The 26755-nt window shown below is 38.4% G+C and overlaps 1 protein-coding gene across 1 annotated transcript in view; it reads left to right on the forward strand.

Moving 5' to 3' along the window:
• The window catches only part of LOC126253562 (protein bric-a-brac 1-like), a 257675-nt gene extending 235700 nt beyond the window's left edge, over positions 1–21975 (forward strand). The window contains exons 8-10 of the mRNA XM_049954973.1: positions 5204–5269; positions 10267–10551; positions 20856–21975. Of these exons, the coding sequence (XP_049810930.1) occupies positions 5204–5269; positions 10267–10551; positions 20856–21622 (1118 nt within the window). The 3' untranslated portion in view covers positions 21623–21975. The remainder of the gene's footprint in view (positions 1–5203; positions 5270–10266; positions 10552–20855) is intronic.
• The last annotated feature ends 4780 nt before the right edge of the window (positions 21976–26755 follow it).

The raw sequence follows: 26755 nt of genomic DNA on the forward strand, positions 1-26755 counted from the left end.
ACTTGGTTTTATGTCAAAGACTATTCACAGTGTTATCATTATGAATTTGTAGAAAAAAGGGCAGCAGATGGTCACCGAGAATATGAAATAAACAGAGTTTTTATATGGAGTGTGGAATGTCAGATCCCTTAATCGGGCAGGTAGGTTAGAAAATTTAAAAAGGGAAGTGGATAGGTTAAAGTTAGATATAGTGGGAATTAGTGAAGTTCGGTGGCAGGAGGAACAAGACTTTTGGTCAGGTGATTACAGGGTTATAAATACAAAATCAAATAGGGGTAATGCAGGAGTAGGTTTAATAATGAATAAAAAAATAGGAGTGTGGGTTAGCTACTACAAACAGCATAGTGAACGCATTATTGTGACCAAGATAGACACAAAGCCCATGCCTACTACAGTAGTACAAGTTTATATGCCAACTAGCTCTGCAGATGATGAAGAAATTGATGAAATGTATGACGAGATAAAAGAAATTATTCAGGTAGTGAAGGGAGACGAAAATTTAATAGTCATGGGTGACTGGAATTCGTCAGTAGGAAAAGGGAGAGAAGGAAACATAGTAGGTGAATATGGATTGGGGGGAAGAAATGAAACAGGAAGCCGCCTTGTAGAATTTTGCACAGAGCATAACTTAATCATAGCTAACACTTGGTTCAAGAATCATAAAAGAAGGTTGTATACCTGGAAGAATCCTGGAGATACTAAAAGGTATCAGATAGATTATATAATGGTAAGACAGAGATTTAGGAACCAGTTTTTAAATTGTAAGACATTTCCAGGGGCAGATGTGGATTCTGACCACAATATATTGGTTATGAACTGCAGATTGAAACTGAAGAAACTGCAAAAAGGTGGGAATTTAAGGATATGGGACCTGGATAAACTGAAAGAACCAGAGGTTGTAGAGAGTTTCAGGGAGAGCATAAGGGAACAATTGACAGGAATGGGGGAAGAAATACAGTAGAAGAAGAATGGGTAGCTCTGAGGGATGAAGTAGTGAAGGCAGCAGAGGATCCAGTAGGTAAAAAGACGAGGGCTAATAGAAATCCTTGGGTAACAGAAGAAATATTGAATTTAATTGATGAAAGGAGAAAATATAAAAATGCAGTAAATGAAGCAGGCAAAAAGGAATACAAACGTCTCAAAAATGAGATCGACAGGAAGTGCAAAATGGCTAAGCAGGGATGGCTAGAGGACAAATGTAAGGATGTAGAGGCTTGTCTCACTAGGGGTAAGATAGATACTGCCTACAGGAAAATTAAAGAGACCTTTGGAGAAAAGAGAACCACTTGTATGAATATCAAGAGCTCAGATGGCAACCCAGTTCTAAGCAAAGAAGGGAAGGCAGAAAGGTGGAAGGAGTATATAGAGGGTTTATACAAGGGCGATGTACTTGAGGACAATATTATGGAAATGGAAGAGGATGTAGATGAAGATGAAATGGGAGATACGATACTGCGTGAAGAGTTTGACAGAGCACTGAAAGACCTGAGTTGAAACAAGGCCCCGGGAGTAGACAACATTCCATTAGAACTACTGATGGCCTTGGGAGAGCCAGTCATGTCAAAACTCTACCATCTGGTGAGCAAGATGTATGAGACAGGCGAAATACCCACAGACTTCAAGAAGAATATAATAATTCCAATCCCAAAGAAAGCAGGTGTTGACAGATGTGAAAATTACCGAACTATCAGTTTAATAAGTCACAGCTGCAAAATACTAACGCGAATTCTTTACAGACGAATGGAAAAACTGGTAGAAGCGGACCTCGGGGAAGATAAGTTTGGATTCCGTAGAAATGTTGGAACACGTGAGGCAATACTAACCTTACGACTTATCTTAGAAGAAAGATTAAGAAAAGGCAAACCTACGTTTCTAGCATTTGTAGACTTAGAGAAAACTTTTGACAATGTTAACTGGAATACTCTTTCAAATTCTGAAGGTAGCAGGGGTAAAATACAAGGAGCGAAAGGCTATTTACAATTTGTACAGAAACTAGATGGCAGTTATAAGGGTCGAGGGGCATGAAAGGGAAGCAGTGGTTGGGGAAGGAGTGAGACAGGGTTGTAGCCTCTCCCCGATGTTATTCAATCTGTATATTGAGCAAGCAGTAAAGGAAACAAAAGAAAAATTCGGAGTAGGTATTAAAATTCATGGAGAAGAAGTAAAAACTTTGAGGTTCGCCGATGACATTGTAATTCTGTCAGAGACAGCAGAGGACTTGGAAGAGCAGTTGAACGGAATGGACAGTGTCTTGAAAGAAGGATATAAGATGAACATCAACAAAAGCAAAACGAGGATAATGGAATGTAGTCAAATTAAATCGGGCGATGCTGAGGGGATTAGATTAGGAAATGAGACACTTAAAGTAGTAAAAGAGTTTTGCTATTTAGGGAGTAAAATAACTGATGATGGTCGAAGTAGAGAGGATATAAAATGTAGACTGGCAATGGCAAGGAAATCGTTTCTGAAGAAGAGAAATTTGTTAACATCGAGTATAGATTTAAGTGTCAGGAAGTCGTTTCTGAAAGTATTTGTATGGAGTGTAGCCATGTATGGAAGTGAAACATGGACGATAACCAGTTTGGACAAGAAGAGAATAGAAGCTTTCGAAATGTGGTGCTACAGAAGAATGCTGAAGATAAGGTGGGTAGATCACGTAACTAATGAGGAGGTATTGAATAGGATTGGGGAGAAGAGAAGTTTGTGGCACAACTTGACTAGAAGAAGGGATCGGTTGGTAGGACATGTTTTGAGGCATGAAGGGATCACAAATTTAGCATTGGAGGGTAAAAATCGTAGAGAGAGACCAAGAGATCAATACACTAAGCAGATTCAGAAGGATGTAGGTTGCTGTAGGTACTGGGAGATGAAGAAGCTTGCACAGGATAGAGTAGCATGGAGAGCTGCATCAAACCAGTCTCAGGACTGAAGACCACAACAACATGGTAATTTGAATGATCATTCTGTCAAATCTTCATGTTGACTGACTCATCATACTGCGCTAACTCCATAAAACCAACTGACACATACAGCTTCACTGCCATAGCTTATGTCATTGATTGAATTGGAATATCAGATGGCGACCTGGTACTATTTCTACATCTGCGGTACTCTGAAAATTTCTTTTTAAGGTGACTGATGTTTTATCCATTGTGTTTATGTAGATCAGCATGTTTCACTTGGTTATAAAAGTTCAGAAAGCAAATGTATATAAGATTCTGTGCATAGTTAATCACATGCAGATAAACGGTTTTTAGATGTTGATGTTGATGTTGATTGGTGGCTATTTGTGTTGACATTGACTTGAGGCAATTATAAAAGGCGTAATCTTTGTGGGATCTGTACTGTGTAGTTTAGGCAGCCTCAGTCTGTAGATTGACAGTCCATCATTCTGAGTAAAGCCTTTGACACTGTATCTCACAGTACTTTGCTCGTGAAATTAAGACACTGCGGCTTGGAAGAGGGCACCCTGAAATTATTAGAATCCTACTTAAGCAACAGAGTACAATTTGTTAGTGTAAAAGGGCAGCTGTCAAACCCACAAACAATAAAAAGAGGTGTGCCACAGGGCTCTATATTTGGGCCCTTCCTCTTTGTAGTGTAAGATAATGATATGCCACAGTATTTATCCGGTAAAACAGTCATCTGTGCAGATGTTACAACTTTTATCAATTCGGGACAGACTCTTGAATCTGTACGAGAAAAAAATAATATAATATTTGAAAAATTGGTTCATTGGCTTCGTGCAAACTCCCTATACATAAATGAAACAAAAACTGAGGAAATATTCTTTAATTTGAAGGTATCAAAGAAAACAACTCTGTCAAACTGTTAGGAATGATGATTGACCAGAAACTTAGCTGGCATAAACATATCACATACGTCTGTTCTAAACTTTCACGTGCTATGTTCCTTCTTTATAAGCTTAAGAATAATGTCAGCCAAAACTTACTGCTGCATTCATATTTTGCTTATATCCACCCCCATCTTTCATATGGTATTCTACTCAGGGGAAATTCTCCCAATTCAGTATCAATTTTTAGATGGCAAAAAAAAAGCTCTTCGATATATAGTGGGTTTATCTCCTAGGGATACATGCAGCAAACATTTCAAAAAACTTAACATCATGACAGTTCCTTGTTTGTACATCTATTATTGCTTATTACACGTAAAAGAAAACATAGCTCAATATCGCCTTAGTTCATCTGTCCACATCCATAATACAAGACGAAACCACACAATTGATCTGCCATATTCTAGATTGTCCAAGATACGTAATAGTTATAAATATGTAGGCCTTTAACTGTTTAATATGCCCCCTAAAATTGTACAAACAGTATCTAAAAATAAATTTAAGACAACATTGGGTCAATGGATCAAAGGTAAAGCATTTTACTCAGTTGATGAATATAAAGATTGTAATATGGCAGATTTTCTGCTTTAACTTAGAGAAAGGTACCTCTGCCTGTAGTAGGACCTAAATTTGGATAAACAATATCTAACATATAGGCATAGACCTATTTAGAGTGCTCTATATTTGTATCAATATCTTAGGATAATGACATAGTGTTATCAACAAGTATATGATAATGACATAGTGTCATTAACAGGCCGTCCGGAGTGGCCGAGCGGTTCTAGGCGCTACAGTCTGGAACCGCGCGACCACTACTGTCGCAGGTTTGAATCCTGCCTCGAGCATGGATGTGCGTGATATCCTTAGGTTAGTTAGGTTTAAGTAGTTCTAAGTTCTAGTGGACTGATGACCTGGGAAGTTAAGTCCCATAGTGCTCAGAGCCATTTGTCATTAACATGAATACTCCCCGCGTAATATAAATTTGTATAATGTTTTCTTTATTATTGTGAAATTAACACTATATAAAATTCCAAATGCGTGCTATTGTACTACACTAACATTCATATGATTTATATATACATTGTTATGAGAATATAACCATCTTTGTACTGTAATTGAACTTATTGATGAAGCCCATTGTATAAGAAAATACTGAACGGCTAATAAAGACTCTTATTCTTATATGTAGTTTCAGCAACTTGTACAAAAATGGCATTATATAAATACAAATAACTGTAAAAAATTCTCAACTCAATTTGTCATTAAGAGTATTTCTTACCTGAAAATTAAGTTGCTAAATATAACTCTTGTATGTGAGTAATACAATAATAAGGTCAGTTGTGTTTACAGATCTGAGTGGGGATGCTGTGAAAGGAAGCCCCAAAAGTTGGAGCCAGGAGAGCCTTGATATAACAGGTAAATAAATACATTTGTTTCGTTTAGCAGTTTTGTGGAAATTAGTTTTCAATTCCATAAAAATGTGAGTATAATCACATAAAGAGTGGCAGCAGTCTTATGAGCACACAAGTAAAAGGGACACAGATACTAACTGTGAGATCTAGTGATTCCTTCTTCACATTATGTAACTGAAAAGTGTGAAGAAATGATACCCTGTGGGAATCAATTCATAAAACTGCAAAGAGGGAAGTATATTATGGTTTACCACCTGTCAGCAATGAAGTCATTAGAGATGAAGCACAAGCACAGATTAGGGAAAAATGGGGAAGAAAATTGTCCACGACATTTTCGAAGGAACTGTCTGAGCATTTGCCTCAAGATGCTTAGAGAAACCTTGGAAAACCAAAGTCTGAATGACCAGACAAAGATTTGAACTGGCACTGTGAGTGCAAACTCAGTGTCACTGTTGAGCCACATCATGTGGTAACAAACCTTCTGAAGCAACAGACCAAGAGATCCACTGCATAAAAGGGGAAGATTAGCATTGGAGATTTTTCTATACTAAACATCCAGTGCCACACATTCTCTTAATACCCTAGTAGTCACTTCCTGCACATACGAGGTATGGTCAAAAAGAAATGGGATTTTTTTTTTAATTTTGTGGGCTTTGTACATCACATTTAAAAAATTATTGTGTTGGTACACAAATTCCTGATGAATGTTTGCATTCTCAGCTGTTTTGTTGACAGTTGAAAAGGATGAAAAAATTGATAAAAGAATTTGCTATGGAATAACGTGCAGCACCACATTCGAAATATTGATTGTGGCTTTTGGCGAATGTACTGTGTGTAAGACAAGAGTTTATGAGTGGTGTAAACATTTCAAAGAGGATCGAGAAGATGTTGAAGATTAGGACTGCCCCTGGATGCCCTAGCACAGCAGTTACTGACAACAGTGTAGATGAAGTAAAGAAAATGGTTCAGGAAAATTGCCAGATAACCATCAGAGAGATTGCTGATGATGTCAGCATATCCTGTGGCTTATGCCGAGCTCTTTTTTTTAAAAAAACAACTTGTAGCAGCAAAGTTTGTTCTGAAATTGTTGAATTTTGACCAAAAATTACGTGTAGCATCACTTCGGAATTGCTGAACAAAGTCAACAGTGATACAGAACTTCTAAAGAATATTATAACAGGTGACAAGACCTGGGTCTACAGGTATGACGTTGAGACCAAGGCCCCATGGTCCCAATGGAACTGCCTGAAGAGGCAAGACTGAAAAAAAAAATTCGATAAGTTCCATCACGTGTGAAGGTTCTTCCCACTGTTTTCTTCTATTACAATGGCATAGTGCATCATGAGTTGCTGCCTTATGGCTGTATGGCCAATAAGGAATACTACCTGGAAGTTACACACCAATTGCATGAAGCAGTTCAAAGGAAACGACCAGAATTGTGCCAAAGTGACTAATGGAAATTGCATCATGATAAAGCTCAACCTCACGCCTAAATGCTATTTCATGATTTATTTATTTATTTAATTTTTTTTTAAACAAGCCCATTATGTTTCCTCAGCCACTGTATTTGCTGGACATGACCCCATGCGATTTTTTTTCTATTTCTGAGGCTAAAGAGAACCATGAAAAGGGATTGTTTGATAAAATAAGAACAGAAGGAGCAGAACGGTGCAAAGAAAAGTAAGTTCCAGAAGTGCTTACAAGATTGGAAAAAGTGCTGGCAAAAGTTATATAGTCATCTGAGCCTCAGGTTGAAGCCTCGAACGTATCTCAGATAAGAGCCTCCCAATAAAAATACCATGTACCACTACCAGTCATTCCCTCTCCTGTTCCACCTGCAAATAGAGTGAGGTGTCTTATTTTCGCAGTTCTCACACGCAATGTATGTCTGCGGCAGTAGAATTGTTCGGCAGTCAGCTTCAAATGCCAGGTCTCTAAATTTTCTCAGTAGATTTCCTCAAAAAGAATGTTGCCTTGCATCCGAGTCCCCGAAGCATCTCCATAACACACGTTACTTGAATCTACCAGTAACAAATATAGTACCCCTCCTCTAAACTGCCTCTATGTCCTCCCTCAGTTCGACCTGGTACAGATCACTAACACTCGTGCAGCATGCTATTTGCAGTCACCTTTACATGTGAACCACACTTTTCTGAAATTCTCCCAATAAACTGAAGTCGACCATTCACCTTCCCTAGCGCAGTTCTCACATGTTCATTCCATTTCATATCACTTTGCAACGGTATGCACAGATGTTTAAATGACTTCAGTGTGTCAAGCAGGACACCACTAATTCTGTATTCGAACTTTACAGGCTTGTTCTTCCTACCCATTCACAGTAACTTACATTTTTCATCATTTATGTACGTAGAGAACAACAGCGGTCCTATCACACTTCCCTGTGGCACTCCTCATGATACTCTTGTCTCTGATGAACCCCCGCCGTTGAGGACAACATACTGGGTTCTATTACTTAAGAAGTCTTCAAGCCACTCAGATATCTGTGAACTTACTCCATATGCTTCTATCTTCATGAACAGCCTGCAAAGGGGTACCATGTCAAATGCTTTCCAGAAATCTAGAAATATGGAATCAGCCTGTTGGCCTTCATCCATAGTTTGCAGTATATCATGGGAGAAAACGACAAGCTGAGTTTCACAAGAGCAATGCTTTTTAAGCTTCTCAGACTCAAGATAGTTTATTACATTCAAACTGAGAATATGTTCAAGGATTCTGCAGCAAACTGAAGTTAGAGATACTGGTTTGTAATTTTGTGGGTCTGTTCTTTTACCCTTCTTATTTGCAGGAGTCATCTGTGCTTTTTTCCAGTCACTTAGTGCTGGGCAAGAGAGTCATGATAAATGCAAGCTAGGTAAGGGGTCAGTACCATAGTGTACTCTTTGTAAAACCAAATTGGGATTCCATATGGACGAGGTGATTTATTTGCTTTCAGACCTTTCAGCTGTTTCTCTATGCCAGGGATGCTTATTAGTATGTCGTCCGTATGGGAGTCTGTCCGATGGGCAAATGATGGAATGCACACGTACTGATATTGCGTCCATTCATGTTCTTATTACATATACTGTGATGTCATGTATCCAAGAATTGATTCTCTTTACCGATTATGCAAGTATTATTATCAAGCCTACTGAAGAAACTCCAGCACTTGAAAATGTAAATAAATTTTTCTTGAAATTTGGTTGTCTGCAAATGGAACTTCAATAACACGGTATATGCAATTTTGTACTCCTCAGTGCATGAGAGTTTTATTAGAAATAATGTATGAGGAAAAATCAATCACTGAAATAGAATACTCTAAATTCTTAGTTGGTTATATGGATAGAAACCTGAACTGGGAGTTGCATGCTGTGGGTCTTAAAATGACTGAATTCTGCAACATTTGCATGAAGCCTGATACCAGGGTTGTCGAACAAGCTAACATACTTTTCCTGTTCCATCACTGATGGCTTAAGGAATCATATTCCAATGCAAATATTCTTTAAGGAAAAAAGCGTTGGTTGGTCAGGACCATTTAATAAATTTAATATGCGGTGCTAACTCTACACTTTCTTTTCTTGTAGCTAGTCCTTTAAATAGTTGGGCATATTGAAAACAGCCACACACTACATTTACTCCTTCACAGAGTTTCTTGTTAATAATCAAGAACAGTTTGAAGACAACAGTAACATTTATAAATTCTTAACTTCAAACACAAAGTGAAATCTCATGTGATTGACAACACTTTATACCCCATTGAAGAATATCCGAGTTTCTAATAGAATTTGTGTGTGCGCACAATTAAAAGAAAGAGAGGGGTGGGGAGTGAGTGATTGTATATAGAGTTAGGTGTAAATCACTATACGAATAAAAAAATTGAAGGTAATCATATAGATGATCAACAGACCGCCATATTTTTCACAGAGAAAATGAGTGATAGTTTATTACATTCAAACTGAGAATATGTTCAAGGATTCTGCAGCAAACTGAAGTTAGAGATACTGGTTTGTAATTTTGTGGGTCTGTTCTTTTACCCTTCTTATTTGCAGGAGTCATCTGTGCTTTTTTCCAGTCACTTTGCTGAAATATGAAACCATAACAAAATGCTGTGGAAAAAATACACCAAAGCAACTGCCCAAGTAATGAATGTCCCGCATCATATTAACAGATCATAAATATTTTCGAAGGAACGTGCAACTAACTTCATCATCATTAGGAAAAGGACAGATTGTTACTCAGTAGCAATCTATCCTTTTCCTAGTATGGTTGATATTCCAGTCTGGTTTTTCCATTGTTTGATTTTAACTAACTTCATCCTTACTGATAGCTTTTTAGTAAGCATGCGGGGATAATAAGCGGAACTGTGTCTTGATGTTAGCTGAATTACAGTGTGAATTGCTTTTTCCTTCGCTAGAACATGTCTTACCAGTGAAGACTCTGAAGGAGGAAGTAGTAGTGGTGCATAAGACAAACCTGGCTATGGAGCAGTCACAAGACCTAAATCATGTGTCAAGCTAATGAAATTAGAGGGGTATAAATGGTGTAGCTAAGTGGTTAAGTGCCAGACTACAAATCAAAATGTCCAGGATTCTATCCCTAAATGCTCCAGACGTTTTTCTATCATTTATCTCCTTCATAACTCTTCTTTTGTTGAACTAGATCAATCCCAATGCTAGGGCTGGCGCAAGTGGTGGTAGATGGCTGGTAGATTTCTATTACTGATGAAGTCCATGAACTTTTATGACAAGGACACATATAGAGAGGGAGCTTAGGACTTGACCAGCTTGTTGCCAGGCTTGCTACTTACTGAAAAGCTCCTCTGGGTGGTTGAGGGAGAATATTAGCTGAATGAAGGAACCCATGCTTCCAAAAAAATAGTATTTATATAATGTTTTCTGAATGTGCCTCACTCACTCTGCCACTTGATATGTAGAATGTTTTTGCATCTGTATTTGCTTGTAGTTTCTTTTTCATATAGAAACTCACTTAATAAATCCTTTTTAGATGTCAGCCACCATGAGGTTACGAAAACAGGTCCAAAGTCTTGGACACAGGAAGATATGGAGCTTGCTTTGGATGCACTTCGTAATCATAGCATGAGTTTGACCAAAGCATCTGCAACATATGGAATTCCATCCACTACACTGTGGCAACGTGCCCATCGGTTAGGCATTGACACTCCAAAGAAAGAGGGACCTAGTAAAAGCTGGACTGAGGACAGCCTGAATAGTGCACTTGAAGCCCTAAGGACTGGCAGTATTTCAGCAAACAAAGCAAGCAAAGCATACGGTAAGTAAAGGAGTGCTGGTATTACCAAAAATATATTTTAATTGTCTTGTTTCCTGACCACTGCAGAATGTTTAGCATAACAAAACCCATGCAAACTATGTACAATAATATTAAGAAACAAGAAATGTAACTTCAAAATTTGTGAAAAAATGTGCAGTTAACTAGAGTTTGAGCTAGGAGAATTATTAAAACAGAAAATTTATTGAAATGAATTGCTATATCTACAAAATTTAAAGAAAAGGATATCTTAAAAGTAGCCTCTCTGGATCTCATATGGCTTGAGATTATTCAGTCTTGAGACAGAATGAGCTGCTAATGTATTCTGTAAATGGCATGATGATGTCTGAAATTGGTGAACATACAATTAAGCATCAAGTGCATGATTCAGCTTTGTTAATGTTACAAAAGGGCTCTAGAGGTATTGACTAATATCCTTCCGCCTGTGATGCATAGGTTTGTTCATGGCTGCAATCTTTGATGGAATAATTAACCTACATTTGAGTGGAAGGGATTCATGTACGTGACGACAAAATATTTTTGTCAGCTGGTATTGTGTAGGAAGAGCAGTAGTATCACTTGAATCCTATCTATTGTTTGCACTAATATTCCTGTCACATGTTATTACGACAACATTTCAGAACCACTATTGCTGAAATATGAAACCATAACAAAATGCTGTGGAAAAAATACACCAAAGCAACTGCCCAAGTAATGAATGTTGGGGTGTGCAAAATGCAAAATACATGATGACTTTGATTTGTTTGGAATGTACTGCCTACTTTATTTGAAAGTGAAATAATGAGACCAAGGCTAGAGGAAGATGAGCATTTCACAGGCTTTATTCCGATTGCTCTCTCTTTTGTGATATAGAATAAGCAGTGACTGGTAGAATGCAAACACTGTAATGTGACAGTTGTCTGTGAGTGCAAAAAAGAGAAGAATCTTGACATCCTGAGAGGAGAGGAGCAGAATGAGGAAACAAGTCCTACCTCCCTCTCACAGGGCTGGCAGCCTATGTACATACTCCATACTCGTACGACACCAGAACTGACAGTAGTAATATGGATCACTAACCCCTTTTGGTGTTGTGAGAGTCATACTGGAACCACATCATGGACCAGTCTTTTAACTCCTTTCAAAATAAAAAGATAAAAGAAAGAGCAGTGCACAACGGAAGACATTCAGTAGCAGCTACAACACAGTTATTGGCAGTGTTGTAGATATGGTAGTTTGAGTCCAACTTCCACTATTACCCAACCAGTGTTCAAACCTCCTCCCACCAAAAACTACCACATTAAAATGTTCACATAAATACTCTCTGCCCCCCCCCCCCCCGCCCCCTTCTCCCTCTCCCTCCCTCCCCCTTCCCCTCTCTACCTCCCTCCCTCCCTCCCTCCCTCCCCCTCTCTCTGGCCATTTAACTTCATGTACAGGGCATATTTTCTGATTATCTACAATAATTTCCAGCTTTCTAATCAAGAAAGATTTCTGGCCCTGTGTGGGGAAATACTTACATTGTCAGGCATATAAGTTACAGATATGTTATTCTCAGCTTTTGGAATGTATAGTTAAGTCTAAATAAGCATTCTGCACATACAGCAGGTAAACAGACAAATTTAAGATGATAATAGTGTGTTTACTCACAAAGTATATAGTTTTGAGTATATTTTAAACTGTTTATTTATTTATCTAAAAACAAAGATGATGTGACTTACCAAACGAAAGCGCTGGCATGTTGATAAGACACACAAACAAACACAAACATACACACAGAATTCAAGCTGTCGCAACCAACGGTTGCTTCATCAGGAAAGAGGGAAGGAGAGGGAAAGATGAAAGGATGTGGGTTTTAAGGGAGAGGGTAAGGAGTCATTCCAATCCTGGGATTGGAAAGACTTACCTTAGGGGGAAAAAAGGACAGGTATACACACACACACACACACACACACACACACACACACACACACACACACATCCATCCGCACATACACAGACACAAGCAGACATTTGTAAAGGCAAAGAGTTTGGGCCAAACTCTTTGCCTTTACAAATGTCTGCTTGTGTCTGTGTATGTGCGGATGGATATGTGTGTGTGCGAGATAAATCATTGCAAATGTGAAATGCTGTTACATTAGTAACCTGTGTAACTGCCACAATGTTGAATGCAAACATGCAAATGTGCATGCTTTGTGTCCTGCAGGTCTGGATGTCAGTCTGTGGGTGGAGTTCCCTGCCTGTTCCACATAGTGGCTCAGTACAGGGACGTTTAATGCTGTTCATGAATGATACTGGAGTTGTTGACTGATGATGTCCCATATGTGTTGGATTGGAGACAGATCTGGTGACCAGATGAGCCAAGACAACATGTCAACTCTCTGTAGAGCATGTTGGGTTACTAACTGTTGTACATGGGTGAGCATTATCCTGTTGGAAAACACCCCCTGCAATGCTGTTCACGAATGGCAGCACAACAGATCGAAACACCAGATTGATGTACAGTTTTGCTGTCAGGGTGCGTGGGATAACCACAAAAGTGCTACAGCTGTCATACGAAATTGTGTCCCGAACCAGTTTGTCTAGCACACAGACAGGTCAGTTGCAGGCACTCGACTGGGGTCCTTTTAATAAACTCGTGGCCATCACTGCAACTGAGGCAGAAACAGCTTTCATCAGAAAACACAACAGACATCCTCTCCACCCTCCAATGAGCTTTAAGATGACACAACTGAAGTCATAAATAGAAGTGGTTTGGAGTCAGTGGAATGCATGTTACAGGGTGTGTGTGTGTGTGTGTGTGTGTGTGTCAGAGCTGTCCTTTTTTATAATAGTTCATTGTCACTGGGATGCCAAGTGCTGCTCAGATTGCTGTTGCAAGTGCAATACAATGCAGCAGAGCCTTACGCGAGTACGATGGTCTTCCCTCTCGGTAGTGACATGTGGCTGTCAGGAGTCCGGTCTTCTTGTGACCATACATTCTCGTGACCGTCGCTGCCAGCAGTCACGTACACTGGCTGCATTCATACCGAGTCCTTCTGCAGTATCACAGAAGGAATATACAGCTTCTTGTAGTCTTATTACATAACCTCATTCAAATTCAGTGAGGTGTTGATAGTGGTGTCTTTGTCACCTTAAAGGCATTTCTTGACTGACATCAACTCACCATGCCCAATCTCAAAGGTAACTAATTTTCATGACTGAATTGAAAGCAAAACTTACTTGCATCTTCATAGTAGCACTGTTAGCATCACTCTTAAGCGACTGGCACGAAATTTGAATAGACATCATCTTTCACCTGCAGAAACACCCCTACCAACTTTCATTTATGTTGCACATCATCACCTGGGTGTTACTTCTCTCTCTCTCTCTCTCTCTCTCTCTCTCTCTCTCTGTTTTCCCCCCGCCCCCTTCCTGCTGTCACTGTATTTGTATGTCAGTGATCTGACCAGCACAACACCCAGGTAGGTTGGTTTGTTTGTATTATATTCCAGGTTGCTGCCAGTCCAGCCTTCATTTGCCTGTTTTGAGTGAAGGCAGAATGTGCTAACTTGTGTTTCAAGGGTTGAGAATATTCAGACATGATATTGAGTTTTCTAGGTTCTCTTCTATTTTCTCATAGCTCTTTCCTCGTGCAGTAACAGCCAAAACATCAGCATACGAGAAACGGATGATATGTTCTGGGGTTGGTTGATCGTTGGTGTGTAGATTAAATAAAAAGAGGGCCAGGACACTGTCCTGGGTGATACCATTATTTTGTCAATACCTTTGACTTGATTCAATCATTTTTGTGAGCTGATGTTCCTTAAAGTGTTGTAAGAGTTCTTTCATGAGTATTCTATGACTCACATTGTCATATGCAGAACTTAACTCCATCAGAATCTGTTATTTGTTTGTTTTTTGACCTTTCCTCTGTTTTCTATAAGGGACAGGGTTTGACTGGTATGCATGGTATTTTGGGACTGGAAATGAGCTTCTGCTCTGAAATATTTGCTGTGCAATTTTAAAATAATTTCTTCGCACAGTTTATACAAATGGTATAGGGACACAGTTGGGTGGTAGTTCTTCTGTTGGCCTGTGCCTTTCCCTGGTTTCAGTAGTGCTACTATCCTTGGTTTCCTCCATTCTTCGTGATCATGCAAGTTTTTAGACAGTGATTAAAGACTTGGAAAATCTATTAGTTGACGCTAGTGTCAACATGCTTGATCTGCTTCGTGCGTACATCGTTGACTCTAGCATCTTTTCCATTTTTCTTTCATAATAAATGATGGGATTTTGAGTCTTGGCTCTTGCTTCTGATAATTTTTATTTTCTGGCATTTCTTGTTGGAATTTCCATTTAGTAGGAGTTGGTGGGCAGTTTGTTTGGGCATTACTCCAGGGAGTTGTTTGACTATCCTAGAGTCACTGTTAATTTCTTTTACAAAGTTCCAGGCCACTTTACTGCTGCACGTCTTATTCATTCTACCTAGGATTTAGACACGTTTCTCTTGTTTTGACTCTAATCATTTCCATTGGTGTTTCTCCATATAGGACTACCTCTTCACTGTAAGGATTCTGTTTGTGAGCATTTCATATTCCCTTGGTATGTTCTTTGACTCATTGGAGAGGCCTGGTATAAAATGCTCTGTGCAGCCTCATAGTATATGTCTCCTAGAAGTCTTTTGAAGGGTCTCCACAAAGGCTTGGTAATTTTCCAGGACTTTACAGAGATTTTATTTCTACATCTAACTCCTCAGCATAACCTGTCCATTTAGTGTTTTAAAAGTCGATCCACCTGCGGAATGGTATTTTTGTTGTTCTCACAGCAGTATATGTTCAGATTATGATAGTTTGGTGTTGTGTTTTATGAAGAGGTGCATGTACGGTTTTTAAGTATCAATTTTCCCCTATTTCTGGTTGCAAAACAATTGTCGGAGTTGGATTCACCCTTCCGGATCTTGTTGCTGTATGAGTGTGGGACTATGACAAGGGGATAAATTGAAGCTTCCTGGCAGTTTAAAACTGTGTGCCGGACCGAGACTCGAACTCAGGACCTTTGCCTTTCGCAAACAAGTGCACACTCCGCTGCAGAGTGAAAATCTCATTCTGGAAAGGGATAAATTCTTTATTTCTACCCACTGCTCTAGTATATGTCCATTTTCATTTGTACCTCAGTACTCCTGTGGTGCAGTTGCAGTTAAGGTCATCTAAAATGAACTGTGTTTTCTGGTTGTTGAAGTTTGATGGCAAAGTCAGGCTGAGCTTGTCACCATTGAGTTTATATACTGGTGTTATAGTAAAGGTGCTACATTCAATAGTCAATAGCTCTATGTTGTTGTTCATAATTTTGTTGGTTGATGTAATGGCTAGTTCTGGTCTTATGGAGATAGCACTGCCATACTTCAGAGTGGATTTTATGTAGTTAATAAAAAAAAAGTATGGTTTGTGGTTTTATTGTCCCTTCTTTCATCTGTCTTTTCTTGGATACACAGTAAGTTTCATTTTTATGTATGGAGCAAAGCTCTGAGAGGATTTATTTGTTAGTTTTGGTGATACACTGTACATCTAGGCTTGCGATCATCAGAATTGACTATGACAAACACAATTTCTTATTGCTTTCCGGTGTTGGAAGTATTAACTGTTGACTTTAATCGCTATTTTCCAGGGTACGCCCACATTATCTGATAGGTGTTTGTTGGTCTCTTATCTCAGATAGTGCACAAGTTTGGAAGCTTCTTCCTTTTCTGCAGACTGATATTACTGTTATATTATCTGTAACAGTCAGAGAGAGGAATCAATGAATCTACATTCCTACATGCCATTTGTAAACAAATTATGTAGCTACTCCAAAATATGTAAAAACTTTTCGATGAATAAAATAAACATGATGCAAAAATGTGAGTCATATATAAATCATGGTTTTAGAGACTAAGCACTGAAATCATTGATTGTATATGAGACACAGTGCCACATTCAGATGTAGCAGTTACGAATTTAAAAAAAAAAAAAAAAAAAAAAAAAAAAACACACACACACACAGAGAGAGAAGTATTCTGAATACCTACATTGATGAATACAATAAAAATCTAAACTGTTAGAATAGTTATATTTACAAGCAAGCTGTTTGTTGGTTTGTCACAGCACAGCAGACATCCGTTTCATTTTTGAGTGTTATTGCTTTTATAAATGTGTTTGTTCCTACCATTTTATTCCTGCATGAAATGTAGTTTTGGATCTGACATTGGTGTTTTCTGTTCCTTCTGCTTATCTCTTGCCTTAACTTAATCGAATATTAATCTACATCTGCATGGATCCTCTGAAAATTACATTTAAGTCCCAGGCAGAGGATTCATCGAACCACCTTCACAATTCTCTATCCTTCCGGTCTCGTAAAGTGCGAGGAGAAAACAAATACCTGTATCTTTTCATGTGAGCTGTGATTGCTCTTATTTTATTATGGTGATCGTTTCTCCCTATGTAGGTTGGTGTCAACAAAGTTTTTCGCATTCGGAGGAGAAAGCTGATGATTGAAATTTCGTGAGAAGATTGTGCCGCAGCGAAAAATGCCTTTGTTTTAATTACATCCACCCCGACTCCAGTATAATTTCAGTGACACTCCCCATATTTCATGATAATACAAAATGTGCTGCCCTTCTTTGAACTTTTTTTATGTACTCCATCAATCCTATCTGGTAAGGATCCCACACCGTGCAGCAGTATTATAAAAAAAGTACAGTCAAGCGTAGTTTAGGCACTCTCCTCAGTAGATCTGTTACATTTTCTAAGTGTCCTGCCAATAAAACGCAGTCTTCGGTTATTTTTTGTGTGTTCTTTCCAATTTAAGTTGTTCATAATTGTAATTCCTATGTATTTCGTTGAATTTATAGCCTTTAGATTTGACTGATTTATTGTGTAAACAAAGTTTAACAGATTCCTTTTAGCACTCATGTTGATGACCTCATGCTTTTCATCATTTAGGGCCAATTGCCAATTTTCACACCATACAGATATCCTTTCTAATTCGTTTTGATCTTCTGATGACTCTACTAGTCGATAAACGACAGCCTCATCTGCAAACAATCTAAGACGGCTACTCAAATTGTCTCCCAAATCATTTAGGGACAGGAAAGGACCTATAACACTTCCTTGGGGAATGCCAGAAATCACTTGTGTTTTGCTCTATGACTTTCAGTCAGTTACTGTGAACTGTGACCTCTCCGACAGGAAATCATGAAGCCAGTCACATAACTGAGATGATATTCCAATTTCACTATAAGCCAGTTGTGTGGTACAGTGTCAAAAGCCTTCCGGAAATCCAGAAATACGGAATCAATTTGAAATCCCTTGTCAGTAGCACTCAACACTTCATGCAAGTAAAGAGCTAGTTGGGTTTCACAAGAATGATGTTTTGTAAATCCGTGTTGACTGCGTATCAATAGACAGTTTTCTTCGAGATAATTCATAATGTTCAAACACAAATATTAACAAAATCCTGCTGCATATCGACATTAATGACATGGGCCTGTAATATAGTGGATTACTCCTACTACCTTTCTTGAATATTGGTGTGACTGTGCAACTTTCCAGTCTTTGGGTATGGATCTTTTGTTGAGTGAACAATTGTATATGACTGTTAAGTGTGGAGCTATTGCATCAGCATATTCTGAAAGGAACCGAAGTTGTATACAATCTGGACCGGAAGACCTGCTTTTGTTAAGTGATTTAAGTTGCTTCACTACTCCGAGGATATCTACTTCCATGTTACTCATGTTGGCAGCTGTTCTTGATTTGAATTCTGGAATACTTACTTCGCCTTCTTTGGTGAAGGAATTTCAGAAGGCTGCGTTTAGTAACTCTGCTTTGGTAACACTGTCTTTGATAATATCTTCATTGCTATCGTGCAGAGAAGGAATTAATTGTATCTTGCTGCTAGCATATTTCACCTGTGACCAGAATCTCTTTGGATTTTCTGCCAAGTTTTGAGACAAAGTTTCATTGTGGGAACAATTATAAGCATTTTGCATTGAAGTCCATGCTAAATTTCTAGCTTCTGTAAAAGATCGCCAGTCTTGAAGATTTTGCGTCCGTTTAAATTTGGCATGTTCTTTTTGTTGCTTCTGCAACAGTGTTCTGACACATTTTGGGTACCAAGGAGGATCAGTTCCATCATTTGTTAATTTACGAGGGCTGTTCAATAAAGAATGATCATAATTTTCTTTTGACAACATACCTTTACTCATCCTCAAAAATTGATGGTCCTTCTCAAAGTAGTATCCCATGAATGTGATGCACTTGTCCCAGTGTTTCTGCCAGTCTTCAAATACATGTTGGAAACCATTTTTTGAGAGGACCTTCAAAATTGCCTCCGCAGCCTTCACCACCGCTTTTAATGATTGATAATGCCTGCCACGAAGGCATTTCTTCATGCTAGGGAATAGAGAAACGTCACATGAGGCTAAATCCGGACTATAGGGAGAGTGAGGGATGCATTACACTTTGATTTTTACAAGATATTCAGCAGCAACATTGGCAATATACGGGTGTGCATTATTGTGGTGCAAGCCTGCTTCACGGAAATGTGGCCTTTGGACTTCAATGTTTTCAGGACATCCCTGTAGTATTGTCCAGTTACTGATGTGTGTGCAGGTACAACATGCTGATAAACCATTCCTTGAATATCAAAGAATGAGATGACCATAACTTTCCCAGCAGAAGCAACCACTTTTGCTTTTTTGGGGGTTGGTGAGCGAGGAGATTTCCACACTGAGCTTTGCTGTTTGCTCTCAGGATCACAATAACGTAGCCAAGTTTCATCATCAGTGATTACATGTGAAAGAAACTCCTGATCTTCCTCTAACATTAACTTTAACTGCATGCAGACCTGCTCGCAAATGTCCTTTTGTTCGGGAATCGACAGTCTTGGAACCCATCGCGCACTAACACATCATGTGTAATTTTTGTTACCAATGTGTGGGTGGTACCCAATGAAATGTTCAGTATTTCAGAAAGTGATCTCATGGTAATTCGTCAATCCTCTCTCACAATGACAGCAACTGTGTTGATGTTTTCTTCTGCAAGAGCAGTAACTGGAGCACTGGGTCCACTTTCCTTTGAAATTGATTGTCTCCCCTCTTTAAACATCTTAAACCACCTTCAAGCTGTGCTATAGGCAAGAACAGACTTTCCATAGGCCTCCTGTAACATTGTATAGACCTCAGCTGAAGATTTTTTGAGACGAAAGCAGACTTTGGGAGCTGCATATTGTTCCTCGCGTGTTACCTCTGTTGCATCGGTAGGCAGGAGCCCCAACAATGAAACTACTACAGTATGTTAAAATTCTTTATTGAAGAGCCCTCGTATTTGATATAAATCTCTCAATTGCTGCTGATACTATTTCATTGAATTCAAGCCACATCTGGTCTACACTTACATTGTTAACTTGGAAGAAGTGGAGATTGCATCAAGTGAATTTTTATATGCTTTTTTGAATAGGTATATTTTTCATTTATTTTTGAAGGATTTGTGGGTTACAATATTTATCACTACCACAACCCTATGTTGACTAATCCCTTATCTGTTTTGATGTTCATTACTAGCTTAGCATTATTTGTTGCTTAGAGGTCAAGTGTGTTTTCACAATTGTTCATTATTTACGTGGGCTCATTTTAACTGCTCCAAATAATTTCCAGAGAATGCGTTTAGCACAGTTTCAGCTGATGTTTTATGTGTACCTCCGGAATTAAAAATGTATTTTCACCAACATATCAAGGGTAAATTTTGGAGGTCCATAAAAAGGATACAGTTATTATTTTATTCCAGTTGCCAACAATGACCTCTGCCCATCCTAACTCAAAGGAACTATCTACTTCAATTTCGCGACAAGGTAAACTACTTCTAACAGCAACAGACATGCCACCACCAACTTGCTGATGTCGCTGTGTATGTTAGATCACCACAGGTGGTTTCGCCCTAGCTAGCAGTGTCTTTGACCACTTATGCTTCCACCTATGGTTGTGATCATAGATTCCCAGACTAAGGATAAAAGATTCTTTGAGTGTCTTGAGTTCCTGTGTAAAATGCGGCGTGTTTTTTGAATACTTCCTTGAGGTCCCTAGAATCCTCCTTGTTTATATTATGAAAACAAGTAGTACAGTGCACATTGTACATTTGACGCTATGAATATAGAAAATTGTGAGTTGAACTTGGAAACAGTCACTATCAAGTTTTGGTGCTTATTGACACTGAATAACCTTCTTTGGTGTGTACTGGCAGGACTATCAATTTTTTTCGTGTTTGCTTTCTAACAAATGACAATAATCTTTTCTGCAGGTATACCAAGTAGTACACTGTATAAAATAGCAAGACGTGAAGGTATCAGACTAGCTGCTCCCTTCAATGCTGCACCAACGACGTGGAGTCCTGATGACTTGGAACGTGCCCTGGAATCTATAAGGTCTGGAGCATCATCAGTGCAACGGGCCTCCACAGAGTTTGGTATTCCAACCGGCACATTGTACGGACGTTGCAAGCGTGAAGGCATTGAATTATCACGAAGCAATCCAACTCCTTGGTCAGAGGATGCCATGGGAGAGGCTTTAGAGGCAGTGAGAATTGGCCAAATGAGCATTAACCAAGCTGCTATTCATTACAACCTTCCCTATTCTTCTTTGTATGGTAGGTTCAAACGGTGTAAATATGAAGCAGAAGGTCATCAAGAAGTGGTTGCATCTCCCCCACCTCCACAAATAATGGTAGTTCCATACCAGCAGCCACCACCTCCTCCACCACCACCACCACCTGCACCACAACATACTCCACAGCATATGCAACAGCATCACTCTCCACAACAACAGCAGCAGCAGCAACAACAACAACAGCAGCAGCAGCAGCAGCAACCTCAGCAGCAGCAGCAACCACCACCACCACCTCAGCAACAGCAACAACCACCACCACCACCACAACAACAACAACAACAACAACAACCCCAGCAACAGCAGCAGCAACAGCCTCCACCACCACAACCCCAGCCACAGCAGCAACAGCAGCAGCCACAGCAACAGCAGCCCCATCAGCTTTACCAGCCACACAGTAGCTGAGAAGTGCTTCCTTCACACATGGTTATTATAACAAATCACATTCACTGAATACTCTCATATGGGATGGTGCACCCAGCAGTATGAAAAAAAAGTAGTTTATTAATGTATTCAACTGTCAGTGACAGTTGCTTTAATAGGACGTTTTTTTCCTCTATATGCCCACTTCACTATTGTCATTTCCTTTTATGTTTTAGTTATTTCGACTTCTGCCTTTACGACAGTGTTTTTACTGTGAGCACTGTGTAACACTGGAAACAAGGAAATTGTTTTAAACTGCTCTGGCTTTAACAGAGCATTTTGTAGTTTGCTGCAAAAAGAGCTATTAGTAAATGCAAGAAATTTTTATTTTTATAGCTGTATTTTAACTAATAATTTTTGAATGTGTTGTTACAACATCTGTAGAGGCTGTTTATTGTTTAGCACCTTTTTTTAAATTTTGTTTTAAGAAATGAACTGCTTTTATGTTAGGTATCCATCCTAAAGTAACTGTGAAATCAGTGTGTGTTATACATGTGTGAAAAAATTTAATTAAAAGACTTAAAATTTGAGTATATGTGACTATAATGACACAAAATATATTTATAAGTTTTAAGAAAAGAAAAACTAAATAAAGTTGTGCATTAAAAATATATATATATATATAAATATAAATATAAAGTATATATCTATATATGCATGTCTGTAGGCATGTGAAAGATTATTCTAGAAATACGTGTTGAATGGACTTTCATACAGTTACAAATACTTTTGTAGTTGCCATTATTATGTACTTTGCAGGTCTCAGTGACCTGCTTCTACAGTACTTGGGCCCACCTGTTATTGGATTTGAGTGATTGGAAGATTGATTGGCTAGTTTGCATTATTCAGTGCACTTCGCAATCCTATAACAACATTTATTTTCCTTGTGTTCCTGTATTCTACAACACATGTGAACAGTCCTTGGTAATATTGCTGTCATGTTGAGGTACAATGCAGCTTCACAAGAATCTGTTTTAACAGAAAATAACAAAGAGCTTGAAAAGAAATCTACAGCTGATTTCGTATGGGAGTATTGTGTTATAATAATAGATAATATTTATGGTTGTGGCATGCATTACATACTTTTTTTTATATTGAGTACACATTATACTTCAGAGAGAAATTTCATTCCATTGTGATTTCCTTCAGATGTAGGTGCACATAGTGCAAGACTTATCCCAAATTCTCTTCTGGCAAGGGTGTATGATATTCTCGTGTATGACTTTCTGATCTCAGGTATATCAAAACGGTAACTTGTCTTCTAGTTCGCAGATCTTTGTATTCTCAGAACAAAAGTGACACCATGAGAAAAGGAGCAATGTTTGGAAGGGCTTCAAGATGCAGTGCTAGAAGAATTAAAATATAGAGAATATTTTAAAGAAACAAGGTGACTGGAGGAAGAGTGAGAAAAATTTTTAAATAGGGAAAAGTTTTGTGTTTTGAAAGTGGAGGGATTATCAGGAAGCCACTAGATTCAAACATCTTATTGCATTTTCACTCTAAATTTGTTGTGGAACTCGTAATGAACAAAGCCATTGTCTGTTCTATTCCTTGTCCCAGGGGTGATGGTCCAGCAAGGTATAGAGGGGAGTATCCGTAGAATTAGAAAGGTAGGAGAAGGATACAGGGAGATGAAATATGGGTGCTCGTTTGTAAGTCGTGTCTGGGTAGCTCAGTTGGTAAGAGAATTTCCTATATGAGACAAGTGTCTTGGTTTGCATCACATTCTGGCACCTGTCAGGAAGTTCAAACATATTCATGTTACTAAGACACTTGGGCTCTGAATTTGTTATTTTGATTTGAGGACCTGTTTCTCATCTCCAGGTGCTGTTGATTGTTAGAGGAAGATATCAGGATGGCATTAGAGCACTGCAAGCTCATGTCCGATTTGTGTGGTATTAGTACAGTTGCGGTGTGTGAAAGAGAGTGCCAGTACACTTCACATACATTGGTGGAAGTTGTTGAAGGTTACCAATGGTGTATTGCGTAATGACAGCTGAGCGAGCGGTTCTCCACAGCAGTGGAGATGGCACAGCTGAGTGAATGCCTGTTCATAGTGACGTGATTGTCATGCATTTGCATTAACTTGCACACAGGCTGTGAGTTTGCAGTTTGCACATATGCAGTACCCTTTGCTTACTGCCAGAGATGGGCAAAATTTGAGTGGTGAATAACAAATACAGATAAAAATTAGTATTTGTTACTGGTGAATAACAAAATTATTCAAACAATATTATGAAAATGATAGTTTCTTCTCACCATATAGCGGAGGTGCTGAAGACACAACAAAAAGAGCTTCGGAAAGTGAGCTTTCGGCCAACAGCGCCTTTGTTGAAAATAGACAAAACACACACACACATAAGTGCACGCGCACAAATGCAACTTACACACACAACTCTGAGTCTAGCTTCAGATGCCAGAGAAGGCCTTGTTGGCCGAAAGCTCACTTTCCGGCAGTCTTTTTGTTGCGCCTGTCTGTGATTCAGCATCTCTGCTAAACGGTGAGTAGCAACTATCCTTTTCATGATATTTTTATATTCAATGCTGAATTTTTCATTGTTTAAATGTTATTTGAAACATTATTCACTTACAAGAATAAAAATGTTTTATGAATAATAGATAAAATTGAAATTCAATGACATTTACAACATTTCTTTGTCACCTATTAAACAAATTTACTTTTTGTTGCTTTTAAATTAGTTGTCTGAACAACTATTTTTTTCAAAGATTTCCTCTTAAACTTTATTTGACTTTTGAAGATTTGCTGTTGTGGCACTAAAGAAAATAATTCTTGCAAAGAGGATAGCACTTTGTTAAATCCCATGAAATTGTCCTTTTTAATGATATATGACTTTCAGCTCTCAATGTTTTCAGCAAAAACTGAAATCTTCAGTTTTGCAGTAGTTTTTATAAGATAATTCGTTTGATTCCATGTTCATTTCACATCCTATTTCACATAAATTTTCTTTTTACATTGTAACATCATTCAGAACTTATGTCCCAATTTCTTATACATTTTTTTGGCTGTTATATGTCCGTAGTTTGTTGTAAGCTTCCATTGGTCATGGATAGCAATACAGCTGAACTCTCTGTTTTTAAATTGTGGGTAAGACAATGCTACACTAATTACAGTCGGTGTATAAAGGTGAAAAATGTCTTCCAGTTGTTTCTTGACACTTTCTCATTAAAAAAGATGTCAGTGTGCTGCAGTTTATGCATTCTGTTATGCACTCTAATCCATTGTCTCTTCCTGAATGTCTGAATCTTACACATACACAAGTCGGAATGAGAAACTATTCCATATTCTGATAGAAAGCTTAGTCAGAGTTAATCCTAAAACATTTTCGGATGATTTTGTATGTATAGCAACACTCCACAATTGTTATAGGAGTTCTTGAAAGTCTGTTGTTAGTCATTATCAACTGATTTCTTACTTGCTTCACTCATTTTGAAGCACTACAAACATGAACAAATTGCATAGTTATATCAATAAGACATAAATATCCTATAGTGCAAGCAATTTTGCTGCGGTGGAAGAAGGCGCTGCAGATTAAGAGTTTCTGTTGGCTGCACTCTCACCTTTGGCTACTTGTAAAGTACTTCCACATGTTAGCACAGAGAAGGGAGAAGTACTGGCAAGTGCAGAGTCATTTGAAATGGACTGTGTCGGTAGTGAAGCCCATAACGCCAACTGCCTATTAAGTATTTTTATGTTGCTGTAAAGCAAGTAAAGTTGTGCTCAACCCAAAGTTTGGTTTGAACAATGCAGTGCTTTACTAGGCATGGTGATGTGCCCTTCCCCCCCCCCCCACACACACACACACAGCTGAACCGTCTTATACAGCCACTTGGAGAGGAACCTACAGTTTAATATATACTCCAAAACATACTGCAACTTGACTTTGCATTTTTCTCATTATTGGAAATGAAACATACTGCAACTTGACTTTGCATTTTTCTCATTATTGGAAATGAAAGAAGTGATAAGTAAGAGTAAAAAATCATATTACCAACAGGGAGATCAAACATGAAACCTTTAGTTTTTTTCATCTGGAACATAACCCACTGAGGCACACTTATGAACAATCCATTAGTAACGTATTTATCAAACAGAAACAGCACTGACCCAAGGGAACGAGCACTATTCATAGAATTTGATACAAAAAATAAACAAAGAAAATACAGTGGCATTCTACATTATTCATTATTTAAGTTATAAATAATTTAATGCATAGATTTGTGTGAATGATCTATTCAAATAATTATCCCAATAGAAATTTATTCGAATAATACACCTTGCCAATACACCTTGCACTCCGTTCCTTCATTTCATTATTTGCAGTTAATACTGTCAACTGTAATGAGTCCTGTCAGTTCATTTGCCTATTGCTTACTACTGTTTAGCTGGATTGAAGTCTTCTTTTGTCAATATAAGTGAAGTTGACAATTGTAATATGTTGTCATGATCCTCAACATAATTCCTTTTCATTTGCTCAGTCAAAGCTAAATCAATCACATTCAATATTCAATTTTCTCCTTAATGTTTATACGTGGTTGTACTCAGTCACTGGGTAATTGTGAATCTCAGGTACACAGCATACACATTCTGTATAGAAAACTTGGAAAATTGACAGCTGAAAAGAAATTCTAATTCAAAATACATTCTAATGCTTGCTGGGCCCATTAGTTCCACTACATGTCACAAAGCTGTACAGAGCTTGTGCTTCTTAAGCCACATGGCAGAGTCACTCACCTGTTGCCAGGCACCTGCTTCTGCAACATGGGCAAAGTGAACATTGTTTATGCAGTTCTGCAATATGGATGCAGTGCTCTAGCTAAGAACTATTTTATAGCAACAAAAAGATTCACTGCTCAGACAGCTTTATGGACAACACGTACCTTCAGGAGGCAAAATATTTAGTACTGTCTATAGACACATACAAAAGTATGTGCTGCAATCCTAATTTTAGAACTATCAGTTCCTTCCTTGATCATGAGTGGGGAATGGATTTAGGGAAGTTCAAAAGGAAGAACAGGTCACTCAGATATCAGGATGAGAGCTATTTTTGCTGTGGCAGGTTATAATGTTTGTGGGCATAGATTTAAAAAAGGAGT

The sequence above is a fragment of the Schistocerca nitens genome, chromosome 4, assembly GCF_023898315.1.
Source record: "Schistocerca nitens isolate TAMUIC-IGC-003100 chromosome 4, iqSchNite1.1, whole genome shotgun sequence".
NCBI lineage: Eukaryota > Metazoa > Arthropoda > Insecta > Orthoptera > Acrididae > Schistocerca > Schistocerca nitens.